General features: G+C 40.0%; 1 protein-coding gene across 28 annotated transcripts in view; it reads left to right on the top strand.

Annotated features, from left to right (window-relative positions):
• The window catches only part of NRXN3 (neurexin 3), a 1,562,383-nt gene that overhangs the window by 720,334 nt on the left and 819,172 nt on the right, over window positions 1-22,877 (top strand). For 19 of the 28 annotated variants that reach the window (XR_001360906.1, XR_001360907.1, XR_001360904.1 and 16 more), the window contains 5 exons: window positions 1,539-1,658; window positions 10,519-10,900; window positions 11,673-11,863; window positions 12,981-13,154; window positions 17,699-17,725. Coding sequence is in view for 23 of the 28 variants with exons in the window: in XM_014534703.1 (XP_014390189.1) it covers window positions 1,539-1,658; window positions 10,519-10,900; window positions 11,673-11,863; window positions 12,981-13,154; window positions 17,699-17,725 (894 nt within the window). In the remaining 5 variants the exon portion in view is untranslated. The remainder of the gene's footprint in view (window positions 1-1,538; window positions 1,659-10,518; window positions 10,901-11,672; window positions 11,864-12,980; window positions 13,155-17,698; window positions 17,726-22,877) is intronic. The other 9 variants (XR_001360908.1, XM_014534708.1, XM_014534704.1 and 6 more) reach the window with 1 other exon arrangement.

The raw sequence follows: 22,877 nt of genomic DNA, 5'->3' as shown, positions 1-22,877 counted from the left end.
TAAAAGATCTCTGCCCAAGTACACTCTCTTTTATGTTCTTCCCTACATAGTATATAGTATATTCAGTCTGGGGACTAGAAAAGCAGGCAGAGTAGCTAGTAAAAGCTATACAGGGGTGGGCAAAAGTAGGTTTACAGTTGTACAACTAGATAATACAAGAATAAATAACAATGCAAGGATAAACTGTGATTTGCTTGCACACAACTGTAAATCTACATTTGCCCACTGCATATAATGAAACTTTCAAAATGACTTAGATAAAATATATTGGCCTTATTTAATGTTTTTCAAAGAAAGAAAGACAGACCCATGTAGACATCATGGATTTAACGAGCACTCATTAAAGCACCTACTTTGTACCTCGCCCAGTGCTCCTGTCCCTTAGAGCCAAGTGTATGATCTTCTGAAATATTTCCAATGCATAATAGGTGTAGGGGTGTATTGGCAAGTTACATATCTCATCTTTTTCTTCAAGTTATTTCCAGAGATATGGCTTTCTATATCTTAAAGATTTAAGCATCATCTTTCTGTGTGGGCTCAGCTATTCACAGAGAGAAGGCAAGCTCGCTCTAAGTTCTTTGGTTCTATAAAGTCTTCCTTGTCTTTTAAATGTACATCTCAGTTCACTGGTGAGTAAAACCTGACATTCTTTCCCCCATTGCTAGCCAAATTGTCTTAATGCCTCAGTATCTATCTTGCCAGCTTTTGTCCCTAAATACCATAATTTCTTTTTCCCCCCAATTCTTCCTAGGGTGTACTTGACCATTATCTCAAGCATCTTGTGCATCGATCTTTTGAGACAACGTAGTTTATTCCTTTATTTGGTGACACCAAACATTCTTTTGTCTTAAACAGATTCAATTTTGGAATTTTACATTATTTCATTTTGTAGGGTTTGGATCTTTTTGGAGAATGATGAACAATGAGATAATTCAGGGGGGCTTCCAATTCCCTTCAGGAGCATTATTTATAATGGGTTTTAGACCTTGATATTTATTATTATTGTGGTGATTACTATTATGGTTTATATGGGGACTGATGGGAAATGTGAAGTTAGGAGCATATGTTACAGAGATCTTCACTCATCCAATGGGTGGATATTCTCCAAAAGCCAGACTGGTGTACTATGCCTAAATGACCAAAGGAGTTTTTAAAATGTGGGATGAATTTCCTGTATCTTCAAGAAATTCATCTGAAATCTAAGATTTGGGGAAACAAAATAATAACTGACTCCTGTTTCCTGTAAGTTGTCACTTACTGTCACTGTCACTTAAAACCGTGTATTAATAAAAAAAAGGAGAGCACCCATTTCTTTCACTCCTTTGTCATTCTCCTTTATGTTTGAATAAGACTTTTGCAAGGAGACTACTAGGAAGAGTCCTGTTAGATCAGTAACACTGGATGGGCTTTGGGTGGGGGTGGGATACAATTCCTTAAATGCTACTAGGTCATGGACACCAGTGTGGCTTTGGCAATTCTGATGCCATGAGCGCTACTTTTAGGACGGTTCTAATTTTGGCACTTACCACCATCCTTAGGCAAAGGACCTGAGACCCTGTATGCCGGGCAGAAGCTCAACGACAATGAGTGGCACACCGTTCGGGTGGTGCGGAGAGGAAAGAGCCTTAAGTTAACTGTGGACGATGATGTGGCTGAGGGTGAGTACAGCTGTAGTGAGATGTGTTGCTCCTTGCCCTCCTAGTCCTCTTAGTCATTCAGTGCTTCAAGAGCTTTTTTCCAAACATGTTATTTGGATTAATAGAAGTCACATGTGATGTTCTCTGTTGACAAGCTCAGGCAAGGCTAAGAAGGTCCTCCTCTGTATTTTCAAAATCCCTTTTAATTGATCTGTATTAAAGAACTGACCAAGTACTGTAATTATATATTGATGGGTCTCTTAGGAGTCTAGTATGTGTCTGGAGAATAGATGTAAGGTTCTTCAGATCCTTCTATTATCCAGTTATTTAAAAAGCGGTTATCAGTCAACTTCCCCAATACCAAATTTCTCCCCTCAATGCATGCATCAGTCACTCTCTGGTAGAGGGAGATGGATAAACCAGAAATTCCAAGAACAATAGGGAAAAGTCAGTACCTCAAGCAGTGCATGGTACTTAGAAGGTGCTGAATAATCAGTCATTTATTTAGTTCTTATTAATTGAGTACCTACTCTGTACCAAGTGCTACTTTAGAAGGCACTGAGGATATGGTGATGAACAAATAGGCAAGTCCTTGGCCTGGGGGAATTTACATTCTAGGAGGGCAGTGAATGTAAACTTCATTCATTACGAAATAGTGAATGAATCCACACCTAGGTGAGAGACCTTAAGCTCCTCACACAAGCAGTACATATTTCTTGAGAGCCTGTTATATGTCAGTAGAATGCTGAGGATTATAGAGTATAAAAGGAAAAATGAGATTACCCACATCCTCAATGAATCAGTCTAGTAAGTTAGATATGACTCGGGTAATTAAAAATAAGACAAGCAATATAATGAACTCCTAATTTGTGTGGGTTAGATTGTAACTGTCCATCAGAAGAGATTATAAGTTGGGGCTGGAGATTGCACAAGTGGTTTATGAAGACAGTTCTTCAGGTGGAATTTGATGTGTGAATGTAATTAATGAGGTCTAGAGTGGAAGAGAGGTCACTTTCAAGTGCATCTTATATGTTGCATCCCATAAATCTACACCCTCTTCTGTTCCACAGCAGTGCACACCTGTTATCTAGGATTCTTGTCCATGTGGGAAAAGAAAACTTGGGGCAGCAGGGGTATTACATGGAACACTGTTGGCATCAGGAACTGGACTCTGATATTGATTCTATGCAGGATGCTGGAAAAGTCACCATTTCTGGGCTTTGTTAATTGAAGTCCGTGGCCTAAGCAATTTCTGTGATTAGGACCATCAGATTGGGATCAGGAGGCCTGGGATTTAATACAGTCATTGTCACTACAGTGCTTTATGCCTTTGGGATAAGTATACTAAACTTCTTTTTACTCATTTCTTTATTTTTAAACTGGAAATTCCATTATTGCTGAGGTTCTTTCTTAGTATAAAGTTTCTGCAATATTGATCCTATAATTTAATTTTATATTCACAAGCCTGAGCCCTTTTTACTTCTGGAGTCAGTAATAGTAGTGAGCATGGTGTGTGTGTGTGTGTGTGTGTGTGTGTGTGTGTGTGTGTGTGTGTACAGAAGGAGAGTCTCTGGGTGGAGGAAGAGCATGAGGCATATATCAGTGCCCAGTTATCATTAAGGACTAAGTTAGCTGTCTTACTCATATCAGCTCCTTTAGTGTTCTGTCGTTCTATAAATTACCTTGCAAGGTTAGTGTTCTTATTGTCATTTTACATAAGGGGAACCTGAAACTTCGAGGGAGCTATGTACATAAGCTCAAAATTCATGTCTGTGTGATTCCACCAAATCAAGCTGCTTGCTGGGCATCATAATCCAACATAAGAAAGTGATTTGTCGTACAAAGTAGGGATTAGGGTGAGGTGGGGAATACAATTCAGCAGGTAGACTTTGAGATCCACTCTCCTTCTCCCAAAATGAAGACAGAGCCACAGTGCTATTGCAAGCCTTCCACATGTACATAGACCTAACTTATAGTGGGAGGTAAGGTTACTGTTCTGTAGGCCGGCAGGGTAACTTAGCCTTGTGTAATGAATGTCGACAAAGAGATGTAAAAATGGTTAAAGGTTTAGAACCCACAGCCAACAGTAATTAATTATTCAAGAACTCCCCATGAGGTGTTAGTGCAGACAGGAGCCTGCAAAGGCAGTTCAGTGACACATGCCTGGCTCACTCCTCTGGGTTTAGCCCAGTAAAGCCCAAAGCAGTGCTGTTTGCTGTGTGTTTTGAATACCAGCCACTAGATGGCGACCTCACACCAATCTCTCCAAACAGTGAGTCCCTTTTATTTCTATAAGAAATCACATGCTTGAAAGCTATAGTCATAAGGAGCCCCAGAACTGAGGGTACGTAATTGGTATTGCCTCCCTGAGTCCTTATTCCTTTACAGAAATTTTAGAATAAAGGTAATTATGAAGTGTATTTCCTCTTTCTACTAATAATTTAAAAACAGGACTAAACCATGGCACGCCCAAGCCATCCAGTAATTTGATATTTGAAATTAATGAAGCTCTTTCATTTTCCGCCTTACCCCCTACTTTGCCGCTGATGGAAAAAAGCAGCCATAAGGATAAAGAAATCTGGGAGAAGAAAAGAGCCATTTTGTGTATGAGCTACAACATTGGATTGCTTTTCACAGTGATAAGGGGTTTGGGAATTTTAATTTTAGCTCACAGAAGTCATAAAACCAGGCAATGAAATTAAAATACCACTCAGTCCTCATGTTATTAAGTAGTGTATTATTGGCTTATTTAGTAATCCCTTTCATGCTGTTTAAGGTCCCCTAGGGTGTCAAATTTTCAGCTAGTTTGTAGAAATGATGCAAAGAATAGGTCAGACTCATAAGAAATCAAAAGCAAGGAAATAAATATTCCTCAGCCTGGTGGTTTTCATTTATTATAATATAATATCTTCCTGGAAATGTATTAAGTTCAGTTGACAGTTAATAAAGATTGATTGATTGATTAACCTGGATTTCTATTATCAAGAATAAATTAAAAGACTACCTCCCTTGGGCTATGCTCCTCAGATTGGGGCTAATGCTGCACGAATTGACCACACCACCAAGAACTTCCTGCTGGTGCAAAAATTCACCCTCTTTGTCCAGTCTGGTCCATGCTGCCTTCTCCCGCTCCCTCTCTCTCCCCATATTGCACGTACAGGACCTCGCTGTGAAAAGCCATTGGCCCAAGATTTCCATGGGAAAATTCTTCCTCACATTAACAAAATATCAGAGAAAGATTTAGAAAAGTTAGGTTTAACAGCATGAAGTTGATTTCTTTATTGTAAGACTTATTAGGAGCCTTTAATATGCTAATTCACATTGCCAATCATCAATAATTAAGTGTGCAGTGTTTACCAAATTTATTTGGTTCCAGAACTTCTTTTTATTAAAGCATTTTACAGCATATGCATGTGGGAAATGTTTCTCCACAACATATTGTGGAGAAAAGGGTATGGGAGCAGTAGAGCTGGAGGATTGTGGTAAATTGTGCATCCTTTTCTGAGCCTTTGGAAGCCTTTCTTTTCTTCACTTTTCTCTCCATGTCGGGGAGCCACTGGGAGGTCAAGTTGCCTCCGCTAAGCCATTTCCATGATTTCTTTGCCAAGCTCTTGGTGTTGGCCAGGTCCTCCATGTGAAGAAATGGTGATGATCCAGACTCTGACTCCACAGTAGATGTCTCTAATACAGCCTCCTTCCCAAGTGCCAGGCATGCTTGCTGCCCTCAGGCCCTCTGCTATAGGACATCTAGAAGAGGCAAGAAGTGGTTCCTACTTAAAGATCTTGTGTTCTCAGAAGAGAGAGAAAACAGGTGACATACTAGTAATCAGAAAACTAACATATTTTAGACAAAGGGGAAAAATAAATGCTGAAGCTTTAGTAACAGCTTACAGTTTGAGCACTAGACACTGTTCTAAGTACTGTCTTCATCATTGATACATTTAATCCTGATAGTTTCATACCTATTTCACAGATGGAAAACTGAGGCACGGAAAAGTTAGGTAACCCAGGCGGTCTAGCCTCAGAGCCTACATGCTCATCCACTATATTTGAATGTCTCCTGGGCAGCTACAGCTTGAACTTGGCCAAGTTTTCCATGGTTTATGTTCTCCACAAACTGCATCCTCCTGAGGGCTGGTCTGTAAACCCTTGTTGGCCTTCAGTGAAAGTTGAAGGTGAAGGTGTGCACAGGGTCTGAGGCAACATAGCTGGGCTAGGGAAGGTGCTGCATATATTGCCTATGGCATTAGGATACTCGGTCTCTGGGAAGAAGTGTGAACTCATCACAGCAGCTTCTGTGTGGACTTCTCACCAGTTAAGTTCCATCTATAGACTTTTATTGGGTAATAATGTAAGGAACCAGTCAAGCCTTTTCTCTAAAGAAAGAAATGTAAGTTAAGATGTGGACTTTGGAATTAAATACATCTAAGTTCAATTTGGGGCTCTACTATTTACCGCCTGTATAAACTTTGGTCGCATTTCTTGACCTCTCTAAGCTAAGGGTCCACACATCTAAACCTAGATAATGATACCTTCCTACAGTTTTATTGAGATCATGACCTCGATGGTGGTTATGAAGTGCCTAGCACAGTGCCTGGCTAAGGGATAGCCACTAGTCTTGGTTTTCCCTTGATATCTTTCTCCCCAGTTACTCCTCTTTCCTCTAAAATTGGGAAGCAGCTGCTATGGAGTGTGCATCCATTTCACATTTAATTGGAAAGGAGTTTTAGTCTACAGATGGTCTTCAGAGAAGACGAATGAAAAGGTTCCTGGTTATTAATACTGGTTAGGTAATACAGAGATTTTTTTTAAATGTTTTAATTTGTACACATTTGAAACTTTAAGCAATGCCTTTAATGCTTTCTCTGGGTAAAATAGCATACTTATTTGGGAACCTGCACCCACAGAAAAGGAGTTTCTTTTAGTGTATGGAGAAATGAATTTCTTTTCTAATTTGACCTCACATCACCTTCTCCGCACCCCTCACCAATTTTTGGTGAAAGCTGCTCGTAGACATCCTGAACCCTAAATTAGTCTCTGTCCCTGAACTAAGTGTTCAAATTCCATTGCTATTTTCCCTTCTATTACTTATACAAGCCCTTATTCAATCTCAATCTTATATGGTTTTCATATAATTTTTACATGATTTTCTTACCTTACATGATTTTCTGGCTTTATGAAATTCATATTCTAGTGAGCAGAATTTCCTAACCCCTCAATTTTGGAGGTCAGTTAATCCATAATTTCTTTAAAAGCTCCCAATTGACTTTAAAACAGACTCTTTAGATTCCTTTTGGGACCCCAATCTTTACAAGTGGGCATCCCATTATTGCTTTTTGGTTCTCATTGCTGTTTTGTTTGTTTGTTTTTTGTAAAGTAAAAATTAGCATGACCACCAGCGTCATCATGGTTCGGTGTTCCTGTGTCCCCATGGAAACTGGCTATGATTTTTGCCTCCCCATCATTCTCCAGCTCTGATATAAGCAGCTATAGTGCAATTGACATTGGGTATTTATTTCCATTACTTCATTATTTCAGAGCACATGAATTTAGGTTAGGCTACTTTGCATTTTCATGACCAGTCCAGTTTTCAATACTAAGTAATTTTATGCAGTAATTCTTTTTCCTAGTTATTCAATTGTTAGCAGATTTATGTTGCATTTTGATTTTTGTTCTATTACATTTTTATATTTAGTTAACCAACATCATTATTTTGTTTTTGCTTATATTGAGAATGATTTGTAACTAGTTGTCAAAATACCACATAGATGCTCATAAATGCAAATATGATTTTTGTTTATATGAGCAATTTTTTTTGAATTAGGTCTCAAGTATGCTCCCATAGAGATAAAATTAATATTGAGCATCTGAGGGTGTAATCTTCTTGGACTTCCTAGATATTGAAGTTTAAGGGACTCAAAAAAATATGAATGATCCTCTCTTTTTTGCCACCTGAGTTGTATGCCAATAGAGGAGAAAAATGAAAGGCAGGTAGAAATGAAATATAATTTTTATTAATGATAACACTGATATTGAAAGATGTGGTTTACATCTACTGAACTGAGATTGGATGGAATTGCTCACTTGAACACTCATTCAGGACTGGGGCAGGCAGCCTCTGCTGAAGCAAGGCTTGCTCCTCCAACATCCATGCTGTAGGTGAGTGGGGTAGATTGGGTGCTTCCTGAAGGCAGCTTGCTCCCCTAAAGGGAAACAGAAAGTGCCAGGGTCTGAGTTCTGCACATAGTTTTGCTTTGCAGATTGTCTTTAATCTTTTAGATTGTGTCACTCCTTTTTTTTCTGGAAAGTTATAAAAGAGGGATGGGATAAAGAGATGCTAGGAGAGTCTTGCTGGTGGAGTCTCTTTAATGTAAAAGATAACAGGAGACGGCAGGCAGAGGGAATTCCCCTTCCCTCCCCTTAAACGTTGAGGCATTAAGAAACAACTTGCTAAATTTTATTGACTCATTTCTGTGTGAATGTCCAGGGAGCCACCTTCTACTCTAGCCATACTAATGATGTTTTCCTTGACTTTGTTGTTAAAATTTCCAGTCTGTGTATCTTTTTCAAGCCCTTTTCATTATCCCTGCTTCAGTCACTCACTGAACCCCAAATTAGTCTCTGGCCCTGGGCTAAGTGTTCAAATTCCACTGTTAGTTTCCCTTCTATTACTTATCCAAGCCCTTCTTCAATCTCGATCTTATATAATTTTCTGATATGGGTAAACTAGGTGAGGAAAAAGGTCTAATGGTTTGTATTAGCTGGAGATCTTTCCGTTGCAAATATTAGGAGCTCAACTCAAAGGCTTTAAGCACAAAATGGAATTAAAGTCTGAGTTGACTGCCTGGATCCAGATTTTCAAATGACATCATCCTAGAAAAATCGTGTTTCTCCATTTCATGCTTGTTTTCTATGCCCCAGATCCTCAGGCAGGCCCAGTCTCTCCCATAATCGCATGGCTACTGGTAATCTAGGCTCCTTCTTACCCCTTCAACAAGTCTTTCTTGCAAAGACAACTCTTTTGTAAATGTTCTTGCAAAATCCCTAAAGCTGATCACTACTGGACCAGCTTGGGTTGTTGCTAGTACAGTGGTTCTGAGGGTGGTTTCTAGATCAGTCTTATATGCTTCAATTCAGAACTTGTTAGAAATGCAAATTCTCAGGCCTCACCTCAAACTCTTGAATAATAAACTCTGAGGGTAGGGCCCAAAGAACTGTGTTTTAGCAACCCCTCCAGGTGACTGAGATGAATGCTAGAGTTCTTAGTCCTTAGGTTTTACTCTATGGCTGGGGGGATAACATATTTTGAGTGGTTCAGTCAAAGTAGCTTGAATACTTCAGAATGGGGTCAGCTTCATCCATCCCAGATGGTTTAAAAGTAAAGTAGGGAAGGTAGCTTTCAAAAGAAAATCAGGTGTTAATATCAGAAAAAAGCAACAGTTGCTGGGAAAATGAAATTAACAGATGTTCCACAATAGAAACTTTTCCAGAATTACAGCTATGCACTACTTAATAACAAAGATCTGGTCTAAGGAAGTGGCCTTAGATCAGTGGTTCTCAACTTTCTGCCCCTTTAATTACAGTTCCTCATGTTGTGACCCAACCATAAAATTATTTTTGTTGCTACTTCATAACTGTAATGTTGCTACTGTTATGAATCATAATGTAAATATCTGATATGCAGGATGGTCTTAGGCGACCCCTGTGAAAGGGTCATTCGACCGCCAAAGGGATCATGACCCACAGGTTGAGAACCACTGCCTTAATGATCTTGTTGTATGAACATCATGGAGTATACTTATGTAAACCTAGGTGGTATGGCTTACTATGAGCAAGCCTTACATAAAGTAGGGACATGAGAAGAAGTGTCCTGATATAGGCCCATAGGTTATATGGTACAGCCTATTGTTTCTAGGCTACATGCCTGTATAGTATGTTACTGTACAAACCAACATGAGATTAAATCAAGCACAAGAGAAAATGATGCAATCAAAATATGTGCTAAACACAAGATGAATGAGGCAGCTGCCAGTGTAATACCACATACTTTTCTATAGCAAACTTTTTTTTGTAAGTAGAAAAAGTATATGCTAGAATGGTGATAAAGAGTATAGTATGGTAAATACATTACCTGATAACATAGTTGTTTATTATCGTTATTAAGTATGTCCTGTACATCATTGTATGTGCTATACCTTTATATGACTGGCAGAGCAGTAAGTTGGTTTATACTAGTACTAGCATCATTTGTTTATATCAGCATCACCACAATCATGTAATACATTATGCTATGATGTTACCATGGACACAATATCACTAGGCAATAGTTTTCAGCTCCATTATACTTTTATGGGATCATTGTTGTATATGCAGTCTGTTGTTAACCAAAATGCCCTTATGTGGTGCATGACTGTAGTAGCTACTGAATCATTAGGTGGTGAATTATTTGGCAGTAAATAACTAAGGTTTGTTTGTTGTGTCTTAATAAGGGTTAGGAGAAAAAAAAGACTTTTCTTCTTATAGTATATACCAGGACCCAATTGTTTTCCTGAATGAAGAAAACTAATAGTTTTATCCTTTAACTTGAGTTACCCATGATCTTGTATTTTTTTCATATATGATGGGGCATCTGAGCAGCTGGATGAGAATGTGGGATGCAGGGTAGTAGCTTGGGCTGGGCCAGTAACCAGCTCCCCCACTGAGGCCACATCAAGTATATAGTGTATTGAGTATTTTGTTTTCTGGAACTGACTCAAGAAAACAATATTGTGTGTATGTGTGTTGGAGGGAGGGCAGGGATTAGACCTAAAAGATATATAAAGGTGCTATGACAAAAACATGATAGCTTTTCTTATTGGTATCTCATTTATGATTTTCACAGGTACAATGCTTGGAGATCACACACGCTTGGAATTCCACAATATTGAAACTGGTATCATGACCGAGAAACGTTACATCTCCGTTGTCCCCTCCAGTTTCATTGGCCACTTGCAGAGCCTCATGTTTAATGGCCTGCTCTACATTGACTTGTGCAAAAATGGCGACATTGACTACTGTGAACTAAAGGCTCGTTTTGGACTGAGGAACATTATTGCTGACCCTGTCACCTTCAAGACCAAGAGTAGTTACCTGAGCCTGGCTACCCTGCAGGCCTACACCTCCATGCACCTCTTCTTCCAGTTTAAGACCACCTCAGCCGATGGCTTCATTCTCTTCAATAGTGGGGATGGCAATGACTTCATTGCTGTTGAGCTAGTCAAGGGGTAAGTGGAAGGGATCATATAGTTCATGCTAAATATCTCAGCATAAGACTTACATAAAGTAGGGACATGAGAAAATGTGTCCTGATACATGCTTTCATTGGTTAATATATTTATGTGATGATTATGGCTAGAAGAGAATAAGTTTATTTAAAATCTTCTACTAACTCAATATTATCAGACTTTTTACTATGAAATGTAGCCATTAAACCTATGAAAAAAACCTAATATTTGCAAAAGAAGAATAGGGGGTACATTGTATCTTTCTTTGGGGCAGCAGTACTATCTGTAACTATAACATTTATAGGAACAAATGAAATATATATATTTTTTCAGTACTATCATGAGAACATAAATGTAATTTTTTTTAAAAAAAAATATGTTCTATCTTCAAGACATTTTACTGCCGTGTGATGAGAAATAATAGTCAAAACAAAAGCAAAGCCAGAACAAAACTCCCCCAAACAGACCTATGATTGACTGTGAATTTAAATGTTGCCCCCTAGTATTTTGGAGCATACCACCTGCACTACTTTCTGGCTCTTATTTTTCCTAAGTAGTGTTAAAAAAGTAGATTCTGTGAGTATCAAATGATAGTGAAGTCTGATAGAATAGGATCTGACTCCTAAATTATTAGGATACAAGAAGCTTTAATTATTCCTGTGTGGTGCCAGTTTAGCGTAGGTGATTTGAAGGCTCAGATGTCATTATGCACACATTGCCATTAAACGACTTCAGGAAATCTTAAGTCATTGGAGGGTTGTTTCCCTCCTAGGTACATCCACTACGTGTTTGACTTGGGGAATGGCCCCAATGTGATCAAGGGCAACAGTGACCGCCCCCTGAATGACAACCAGTGGCACAACGTCGTCATCACTCGGGACAACAGTAACACTCACAGCCTGAAAGTGGACACGAAAGTGGTCACTCAGGTTATCAATGGTGCCAAAAATCTGGATTTGAAAGGTAAACCTTATAGAGAAATTTATCCTTGTTAGAGCATTTCTTACCATTGAAAGGCTGTTTCCAGAGGCAAACTACAGTTTATGAGCACTCTGTATTTTTGATTCATTATGCATATTCTTTTTTAATGACACTGAATTATACTATAAGGTAATGTATTCAGTGTTTACTTAGACCACTCCTCAAGGAATGGCTCATTTTCTGAGTGTGCCTTGGGGGCTAAGTGATGAGGAGATAAATGGCAAAATGAGAAGAGACCCTAACACAGATAAGGGAATCCAGGTTTTGGAACTTCACTTGAATGATTTACTGTATGGGAGGACTTTGGTAAAAATTTTTAGACAGCTTCTGTATACTTTTTTTCAAGATGAGGATAGTAATTGTTGCTAAGTTTATGGGTTATTAAGTAGTTTGATGGAATAATGTCTGTAAAACCCTCAGCATCACATTGGTAATAGGCACATGCAAAGCACTCAATTAATGGATTTGTTGAAATGTTAAGCTTTATTATAAAACTAGAGGCCTGGTGCACGAAAATTCATGTGGGGGCGGGTGTGTTCCCCTCAGCTCAGCCTGCATCCTCTTGAAATCCGGGAACTCTCAGGGGATGTCCAACTGCCAGTTTAGGCCCAATCCCATAGGGATCCCTGCAGGTTGGGCCTAAACTGACAGTCAGACATCCCGCTCGCAATCTGGGACTGCTGGCCCCTAACTGTTCACCTGCCTGCCTGATCACCCCTAACCACTCGCCTGCCTGATTGCCCCTAATCACTCACTGGGGGCCAGCCGGCCAGGGTGAGGGGCCGTGGTCGTTCTGGTCTCTGGTCGTTCTGCCATTTCAGTTGCTGGGCTTTTGTTATATAGGATGGTAACAGTACCTGCCTCCTAGAATATATGTGCTGATTAATGTGAGATGATGTTTAAAAAATGAATGACACATAAGAAATGTTAGTTTTCTCTTTGTATAATGTAGAAACTCTGGTAATTATTTTGATTATGCTGTTTTTCTCCCCCAATCTATTACCATTATCTAAATAAATGGCCTATAGTACATTGGCTTTAGTTGACCAGGTTTCCAGTCCTTGACTCATTTGCTTTTACTACCTGCTTTCCTTTCCAGGTGACCTGTACATGGCGGGTCTGGCCCAAGGCATGTATAGCAACCTCCCAAAGCTTGTGGCCTCCCGGGATGGCTTTCAGGGCTGTCTGGCATCAGTGGACCTGAACGGGCGCCTGCCAGACCTCATCAATGATGCCCTCCATCGGAGCGGACAGATCGAGCGTGGCTGTGAAGGTACAGCCTTCTTTCTTGTTAAGCAGTAGCCTTGTTGCAAGCACCGAGCCTCTTTGCTGCCTCTGCCAGTGCCTCCTTCCTCAGTTGGCCAGTCCTCTCTTATTCCCCATTCACTGTCCAACATTGCATCACCATCAGTGTCCTCTGTCATTGCCTAGTATGTGAAGACATGTGCCACCTGCTCCAGGAATGTATGTTGGCTGATGTCTTTCCAGTGTCACATACCTGCTGATTGAGGACCTTTTCTGGCATTGACATCAGGCTTCTCCTGACTCGTGCCTTTGCTTCCAGCATGGCTGAAAGGGCATCGGGGACTTTTATTTATACTTTACTACATGGGAAGGTAAAAACTAGAGACTTTTTACATCCTATGGATGTCACCATTAACAAAATGTTTCCTATGTTGCTAATGGTGACTGCATTAGCAGGAGATTGGAAAACGATGTCAGAATGCCATAATGATGGAAGGAAACTAACATTTATTGAGTACTTACTAGATGTCAGGCTTTGTTAAGCAGAGCCTTGGTGTGGTGTGGTGGAACAACTTTCATATTGAAAAGACTTAGATTGAAGTCCAGAGAGTAGTTCTTCTTAGCTGTGTGACCTTTGACAAATTACATAACCTCTCTGATCTACATCTTCCTCATCTGTAAAATGAGGCAATAAAACTCACCTTGGAAGCTAACATCCATAAATCAGAGATATACATAAAATGCCTAGTATATACCTTGTAAGTACTCAGTAAATGGTAGGGTTATTATTTACAGGTATTATTTTATGTGAGACACATAATAACATCACATACTCATCAGTGCCGCACAACAAACCATGCTCAGCCTGTTTCTTTAGGTGATCCACTGTCTCTTCATATACTCAGTTGTACAGATCTTCGAGTCCAACAGTTCTTTCCTCTATGTAAAAACAACCTAGTTCTAGCCAGCAGAGGGTAGAAGTGAATATTTTCAGCCTCTCCTAAATGCTCTGGGTAGGCTGAAAAGGTGACTCTTACCAAACTGGACAGGCAAAGAGGATGTCTGACCTGTCACAAGGATCTATGTGTTCTTTCGTCTGGTTGAGCTTCATGGTCCTTTGTGCAATATATTGTGTTTTCTTGTATTCCTCATTAATTTACCATAGCGATTTTCAACCTTTTTTATCACACAGCGCACATAAACTAATTACTAAAATTCTGTGGCATACCAAAACAAGTTTTATATTTTTTGCCTATCTGACAAAAAGAATAGGTATAATTTTGATTCATTCATACCAGACAGCTATTGTGTTGGCTGTTGTCATTTTTTCTGATTTGACAATCTAAGGCAGCGGTTCTCAACCTGTGGGTTGCGAACAATGAAAATACATCCTGCTATCAGATATTTACATTACGATTCATAACACTAGCAAAATTACAGTTATGAAGTAGCAACGAAAATAATTTTATGGTTGGGGGTCACCACAACATGAGGAACTGTATTAAAGGGTCACGGCATTAGGAAGGTTGAGAACCACTGTAGGGAAAAGAGGCCAGTGTCCTTGACTAAGTAGGTATTGCACGTTTCAAAAAATCTTGTGGCACACTGGTTGAAAATCGCTGATTTACTACATCAAACCTGTTAATTCATCTCCTGTGTTCAACTTCATTTATCGCTCTATTCTTAACCAGCTTTCAGCTGGATTTGCTCGCCACCTTAAAGCACATTTTTATAAAAGCTTCCCATCAGCTCCCCAGGCTGATTTGTGGTATGGAAGTTGTTTCTCCTTCTCTGAGAGTCAGTTGCCCATGAGGCATTAATAATAAAACTGATTGTTCCTGTAACCCACTGTAGTTCCCCTTAGCCAGGAATATCTCAAGTTCTGTGGGCCAAACATGGTGTGTGCATACATGAGGGACAGAAAGTTGGGAATGACCAAGTACCTAAAGTAGACACTTTGCTTTCTTCCCCTGGGAATGCACAATTTCAATTAACTAAAGAATTTTTGTCTTATTGCCTGCTTTTAATGCTTTCAGGTGTTAAAAAGCAATCCTGAGATAGATGCAGCATTTGGAAATTAAATTGGGTGTCTTAGGTTAGAAGATTGTGGAATGACAGTCATTCCAATGATCCTGGAATAATTAATTATATCAAGTTAAATCATACAATAAAAGCACGTATTGAAAAGCATAAGGCATGCTTCAAATGTTAAATATTTTTACCATGCCATCAATTCCTCCTTTAAGAAAGTTAATAGAAATCACCCATTTTAACTTTATAGCAATATGCCTCATAGAAATATAATTAGTCACATATGTAATTTTAAATTTTCTTGTAGCTACATTTTTAGAAGGTAGAAAGTAACAGGTAAAATTCATTTTAATTTTATATTTCATTTAACATAACTCAATATACCCAAAATATTACCATTTCAGCTTATAATCAATACAAAATTATGAAGACATTTTGCTATTTTTTCATACTAAGCCTTGAAAATCAAGTGTGGATTTTATACTAGTAAACCCCCCCCCCCAATTCAGACCACACGCCTTTGAAATGCTCAGTAGTCACTGTGTTGGAAGAACATTTCTATTGAATATGAAAATCAAAGTGTGAGGACATAAAGCTGTAGTATTGAATTAAAAGGAAGTCTAAATGAACTTTTATAAAAGGGGATTGAAACATATAGCATAAAGTGTGAATGGCCCCAGTTAAGAAAGCTTTATGAAAAGCAGTATGAGCATTAGTGAACAGAACTTGTCCATTAGATCAGAGAAAATGTCCCTATCCTTACCTATAGCTCTATGTGCAGTTTGATGTGACTCATCCCATGCATTATAGTGGGTTCTGACCTTCCTCTGAGTATGGGTGATTGTTCAGAGCTGAATATTGTGACTTGATGGCTCCACCATCTGAATCTATGGCAAGTCCCTTGGGCCTAATAGCACTGCACTCTATTGCCATGGAGATAATTGTGATGGTTACCCATGGCACATTATGACTGCCCTGCTGGGTGGGATGAAGTGGAGGATGAGTGCTGAGGGAAGAAGGTCCTTGTTTATTGTACACAGATGACTTGGATAATTAGCCTAAGGGGCCTGGAAAAATGGCCAAAAAGTGGGTTAAAGCATAAATTGCTGTCATTGGAAATTTGCACCATTGTGAATAAGCCCATCTAAGAGATCCCAGGAGCTCTTTAGGGTGCTGTGGAAGATGATGGGGATGGGAATCAAGGGCACAGAACCTTGGAGAGACTACAAGGGAGTGTCATTGTCATTCTGAATCTCTGTATAGAATATGGGGCCCTCAAGAAAGCCTTTGAGTATTGGACAATATGGGGAACATCTGACTTATTTTTATGTATGGAATAGGAAACAGGTAGGGGATGAGGAGTCATTACTAAGAATAAAAACCCGAATCTCTTCAACATAGGGTAATATGTTTTATTTTTACATATCTGGTATACAGAATCCAGGATATATCTTATGTTCTTGTAAAAGTCATTGATAGTGGCACTTCAAGGTGCTTAATTGGTAAATGTATTATTTTCTCTAACCCAAAAGAGTTCAAATTATTTTTAAAACATGTTAATTCACTACTCACTGGCACTCAATTGTTTATACTAAGAAAACAACATCTGGAATTAGGTTTCAAATTTATGTCTCATATATATGTAGGTGTATAATTTAGATTAAGTTCAACTTCTGGGCAACTCTTAGCCAACATCTAACAGTGACTTGCATTTTGGGCTAGGAGTTTTATAATGTCTTATTCAAAACTAGGAACTGGATAATAATGTTTCATTCAATAATCAGCTGGTAAATCTCTCTTTCTATCTGGGGCCAGCTTTGCTTCAGAGGCATATACTAGTTAAGAATGTAATTCCACAATCACAGATGGGGAAACCCTTAGAGAAACACCATACTTAATTTTGAGACTAGCATGAATAAAGTGAAAGGGCATTGATTTGGTGCCTTTTTGTCTACAGCCTTTTGCATTTGGCTATATTGCTATACATGAAACAAATCAAGCTCTTTGGTGGCCCCAAATCATCTTGATACAAATGCCCAATTCTAGGGCTACATTCCTTGGTGGCATTTTCAGTAGGTTGTGTGTAGTGCTCCCAGCAACTCTTCCATGCTTAACTCCTACATGTGCAGAATTATTTCTGTGGGCTCTGTGCACATGTGTGTTTCAGTTTGACCATGTACTACTCTTATTCTTTGATGTTTATCCTGACCGATGAAGAATTGTTTTTCTGGACCATATGCCTGGGGGTTGGCTGTGTGGATGGGGGAAGGCTCTTGTGACCTCTGCTTGTGCTTTGTCTAGTCCAGTGTCCCCCTGCCCCTGCTCTGCTAACATGGCTCTGACAAGGCCTGCTCCGCCCTGTTCTGTGCATCCCCTGTCTGTGCTGTCTCTGGAGAACCTGTAGAGCATTTCAATTGTCTGTTTGAGTGATGTTGGTTATGCCAATTGTATTTTCATTTCTGTCATGTTACCCTGGTTTACTCTACTTCTTACTAACCTCTGGTTATTGTTTTCACCTTTCCTGTTCTTTCGCTAACAAAGTTGCGTTGACCAAAGCTGACCTGCAAGGTAGAGAAGGTTCTTGTTCCCATTATCCCTTTGGACTGAAAGATGCCCTGTGTAACCCTTGGTATCTTCTCCTGGGAGGCCTTCAAGCTGTCACACCTCTTGGACAGCAGCAGTTGTGGGAGGGGGCTGAACTCTGTTCTTCTGAAAGAGTGGCAGAAAACCCAGATCAATGCATGAAAAATAGCATCAAAGGCAAGACCTCTGGGGGATGGGAACATGATTCTGTTTCAGGGGGACCAAAGAGGTTTGACAGCACCCCATATTGTGACTACCCACCAACATATTAATCCACTTCTAGAAATGATGAAATGCCTCTCCAAGAGTTGACATGGAGGGTTGTCTCTAATTTGTTCACTATAGATAGAACGTAGAATTTATAAAAAGGAAAAGGGGGAAAAAAGGCCACTTGTTCTTAATTTATTATTTTTGGGGTCAGAGAGGTCATTTCTCAGAGCAGAACTTTTGAATGTTTGGGCCTTATGGAAGAGGATGTCATTTTCTCTGAACTAATTGTTAAGGAAATAATTTTAGGCATTTAGGAGATATTAATATCATTAAAGCATTCTAGAGATTTATATTTCCTATCAGGGATTTTGGTTGAGCACTTTAATTTCCTGTTTTGTAATCTAAAGTAAAAAAAGTATCCTTGGGGAACAAGAGGATCTGTGGGTTTTATCCTGAACACCCTTTAAAATGCCTTCCAATGAGATCTCAGTGAATTGACTGCAGAAACTGCTCCTTCTACCATTCAAAGGGGCAGCTTTCAAAGTCAGTAATGGTCCACTGGTCCTATTACGTCAGGCTGCTTTGATGCAGAATAGCAAGCCAGGAGCAGGCATTAGAGGTATTTTTTGGTTGATATTCATACAGGAGATTGGGCTTTAGATGGTCTCTGCAGAGTTTGCAATCAGCAAATATTGTCAGAAATTATGAAGACAAAGCTAGCTTTAAAAAATTACTTTCCCCCCAAAGATCATTTACCTTGCTGTGACTTGTTATACTTCGTTCAGGTGGCCAGTACAAGTGTCTATTTCTTGAGTGGACATCAACTTATAAGGCCTTTCTCTAGTCAGGCCTTTATTTCCTTCATCCTCTGTTAGCAGAATTACATATATGCAAATATGTAAAAATTAATGAGAAGAATGTGCTGGATTAGTACTTTGAAGTCCAATGTAGCTGTAGAATAACTTTTATTTTTAAAGTATGCAGGGCCCTTTCAGTAATACTGAAGGCTGTTATGTTTAGACATTCTGTTCAATGGTCAAAGCAGGTCTACATATCACTGTGGAAATGAAGAGGAGAGAGATGGGGGCAGGATTTGATCTATAGTAGGAGACAATATAAGGTTGTTATAGCTTCTCATGAACAGATTTATTAGATAAAACTAGACAACTATATCCCCTTGTAGACTTTAACATTCTCCATTGTAATAACTATGTGGATTTTAAGTCCCCATAACCTAGCACAGGTCTTCTTAAATAAGGACTTCATATGTAGAAAAATGATCTGAAAGTTCCCATTCAAAGGAAAAAAAAACATTTGTGGGAATCAATACATAGAACTGGTTGATTTCTATGCCTACTGTACAATGTGCAGTTACATATTTGGGGGCATAATAGTTTGGAGTATCTTCACTTTCCCATTTGTAAAAGCAGTCTATTCATTTGGATGGTTTTTATGTTATTACTCCATTGACCCAAACTCTCTTCCATTCTTGGAATGACTTGACAATCTGTGGCAGGAGCTGTTATTCTTTGTAATTATTTTGGGTCATCTTACTCTTTCCCCATATTATGGCAAAAGACCTTTAGGATACAAATGCCTTTACTGTTTTATTTTCCTGACATTGTGGTGTAGAATGTTACTTGTGCTGGCTTATTCAACAGTGACCTGCGGGCACAGATATTATTAATTACCATCAAGTGTTAGGGGTGGTAAAAAACATCAGATGAAGAAAGAAATTAGACAGACTAAAATGTATAGGCAAATGGTATTCAGAAGGAAATAGAATGATGGAGTCTAGAAAGTTGAATAATGATTCTGTATAAGTCAACAGCTTGCATCTTCTTGTTATTGTGTTTTTGGGGTGGTGGGTTGTTGGGTTTTTTGAAAGTTATTCAGTTTATTTTAACTTCTGCAGTGATCTGTTGTTGAATTTAACAGGGATTAGGCTACTCCCATGGGTACTTAGCTAGGTACTAGATTTACAGATGGAATACAGTCTCTGACTTCAAATAAACCAGTAGGAGATCAGCCAGTAATGACACTGCAGAGTGCAAACTGCTCTGCCGGAATGGATGTGGAATACACTGTGGGAGTCTGGAGAAGGACTGTTGGACTGTGTGCACTGCTGGTGGTCAAGGTGAGTGATCCGGAGATTCTCCCAGGCATAGTTTGAGCTGAGACTGAAGGACAACCTGTGTTAGGTGGATTGGAGGTAGAAGCACATTCAAGAGGTTGGCCGGTTGGAAATCTACAAGATGCTCAATTTGGCTAAAATAATGTGCATGAAGGGATGTGATCAAAGGTAAAATGGAGGGGTAAGAGAAAGACAGGTGATGCAAGGCTTTTGTGTAAAGCATTTGACAAAGCATTGTAAGGAGGACAGAGACTTGGATTTGATTTTCACTTTATCAAGATCACTGCCAGCAGGGGGCAGAATAGATTAGCAGGACAGGGACCAGAAACAGCAGAGTTAGGAGGGAAGTAGCACACTTAAAAACAGAGGAAAGAGACATGAGCCTAATGCCTGTGACTTTAACTGGCAAGAAGGTAAACGTGTTTCCCTCTCAAGTAAAACCTCTGAAGAAAGAGGAAGAAAATGAGCATTTTCTCCTGTTTGTTTTTCCGCCACCCCACAGTGTTACTCTGTTTCATAGCAGATACATTTATACAGTATGACAAAAAGGCTTCAAGGAAAAAAAAAAGTTTTCAAGGGATGAAAAATCTGCCTTTAGGCTAGGAGAGGGAGTAGGTACTCCCTTGAGGGAAGTGGGAAGTGTTTCATTGCTGAGAGGTGTAGTCCCTTGAATCTTAGAGTCCCTTGAATAGAATTACAATGTCTATGGACCTTTCAGAAGTAATTTTCTAATTCCTATTTATTTGAAAAATTGTATTCCTGGAGAGGAAAAGATTCCATAAAAGCATGTCCATATGAGAAAGGAAATGCACAACTATAACATAAGTATTGTACCTATTGAGGAGGCAGGTGACCCATGAACTATCTATATATATAAAAGGCTAAGTGACTGTCAGACCGGTAGCTATGATTCACAATGACCACCAAGGTGCAGATGCTCAACGCAGGAGCTGCTGAGCTGCAGTGACTTGGTAGTGGTGGTTCTCGGGTGATGCACCCCAGAACCAGAGAGGATGGAGCCCAATTCCAGGGTAGGTCACCTGAGAACTGCCCTCTTGCAATCCAGGACCCCTTGGGGGATTTCAGAGAGCCAGTTTTGGCCCGATCCCCACAGGCCAGGCCAAGAGACCCCACCTGCCGGAGGGACCCTGCTCACTCCACAGATGCCCGTCGAGCTGCAGTGCCAGGGCGGCCGGCCAGGGAAGGACCAAGGGAGGTTGGCTCCAGGGCGTGTCCAGTCCATCTCACACAGTCCCACCACGCTAGCCACCTTCTAATTAATATCTTTTCAATGTGCACAAATCCGTGCACCGGGGCACTAGTAAGAAATAAAAGAATAGCTCTTATTGGGTTAGGTAATTAATCAGAATATCCTCTCCCCGATTTCCATTATAATTCCCCTAGCAAGTTTTATTTCTGGAGTTGCATGGCTTATTTTCTAGAAATGTATGTTGCCCCTCTGCCCAGATGGTAGCTAGGTGGTGGGGGTGGGGGTTAGGGATTATTTAAATCTGGTTCTAAGTGCTGTGTATCTTGAGTAAGTCAATAAATGTATTGAGTTTGGATTCCTTGAAAACATGAAGATTCATTCAAGTCATTTGAGATAAGAGTTGGCCAAACACATCTGTAGGTAAAGGAAATTTTAATTCTCCAACTTTCTTTATTGTGAAGTCTATAGTTCCCCACTTCGTTTTCTCCAAAGCAAAGGGCTGCATCATATTCTCCATTGCATTTTATGTAATAATAAAATGTAGCATGTGGCCTAATAGAAATCAGTTCTTCAAAATGGTTTGTTTTATGGGAAATGATAATTAAATGGAATTACCACGGTGGTTCCTGTCTCTTATTCCTCAACATTGTATAATAGGTTTCTCACAGGAAAACTGTGTAATTATGACCTACTACCTTAATCTGTCTTGTTTCTAGACTATGGACTGACTACACATCCAACTAAAATGGGTGGAGAGAGCTCGATTTTCCCTCCCAACAGTACCCTTAATTGCGGGTCTATTTAGGGTAGGCACATGCTAAATAAAGGCTTGGCTAATTGTATGTCCATTATGACCACAACCTTGTATGGTAGATACTATCACTATTTTGTGAATGATTTTGTAAGCTTTTCATATGTTATCTTATTCAATACTCATGTCATATGAGGTAGTAATAATTTCTATCTTTATTATATAGACTAGAGGCCTGGTGCACGAAATTTGTGCATGGAGTGGGGGTTCCCCTCAGCCCGGCCTGCACCCTATCCAATCCTGGATCCCTCGGTGGATGTCCAACTGGATGTCCCACAGGGATAGGGCCTAAACCGGCAGTCGGACATTTCTCTCACAATCCGGGACTGCTGGCTCCTAACTGCTCACCTGCCTGCCAGCCTGATCACCCCTAATGCCTCCCCCCACCCCCGCTAGCCTTGTTGCCCCTTACTGCCCGCCTCTATAGGCCTAGTTGCCCCTAACTGCTTCCCCCTGCTGGCCTGGTAACCCCTTACTGCCCACTTCTACTGGCCTGGTCGCCCCAATGGCCCTCTCCTGCAGGCCTGGTTGTCCCCAATGGCTGTCCCCTGCCAGCCTGGTCTCACCCCCAACTGCCGACCCCTGCCGGCCTGGTCTTGCCCCTACCCCCCTGCCAACCTGATCTCGACCCTAACTGCCTCTGCCTCTGCCCCCACCACCATGGCTTTGTCTGGAAGGAAGTAAGACATCCGGAAGATGGCCAGTTGACCAGTCTAATTAGCATATTACCCTTTTATTAGTATCGATGAGGAAACAGGTTCTGAGGATTTGG

This window comes from Myotis brandtii, unplaced genomic scaffold (genome assembly GCF_000412655.1).
Source record: "Myotis brandtii unplaced genomic scaffold, ASM41265v1 scaffold132, whole genome shotgun sequence".
Lineage (NCBI taxonomy): Eukaryota > Metazoa > Chordata > Mammalia > Chiroptera > Vespertilionidae > Myotis > Myotis brandtii.
This window is presented reverse-complemented; position numbering and strand designations above follow the sequence as displayed.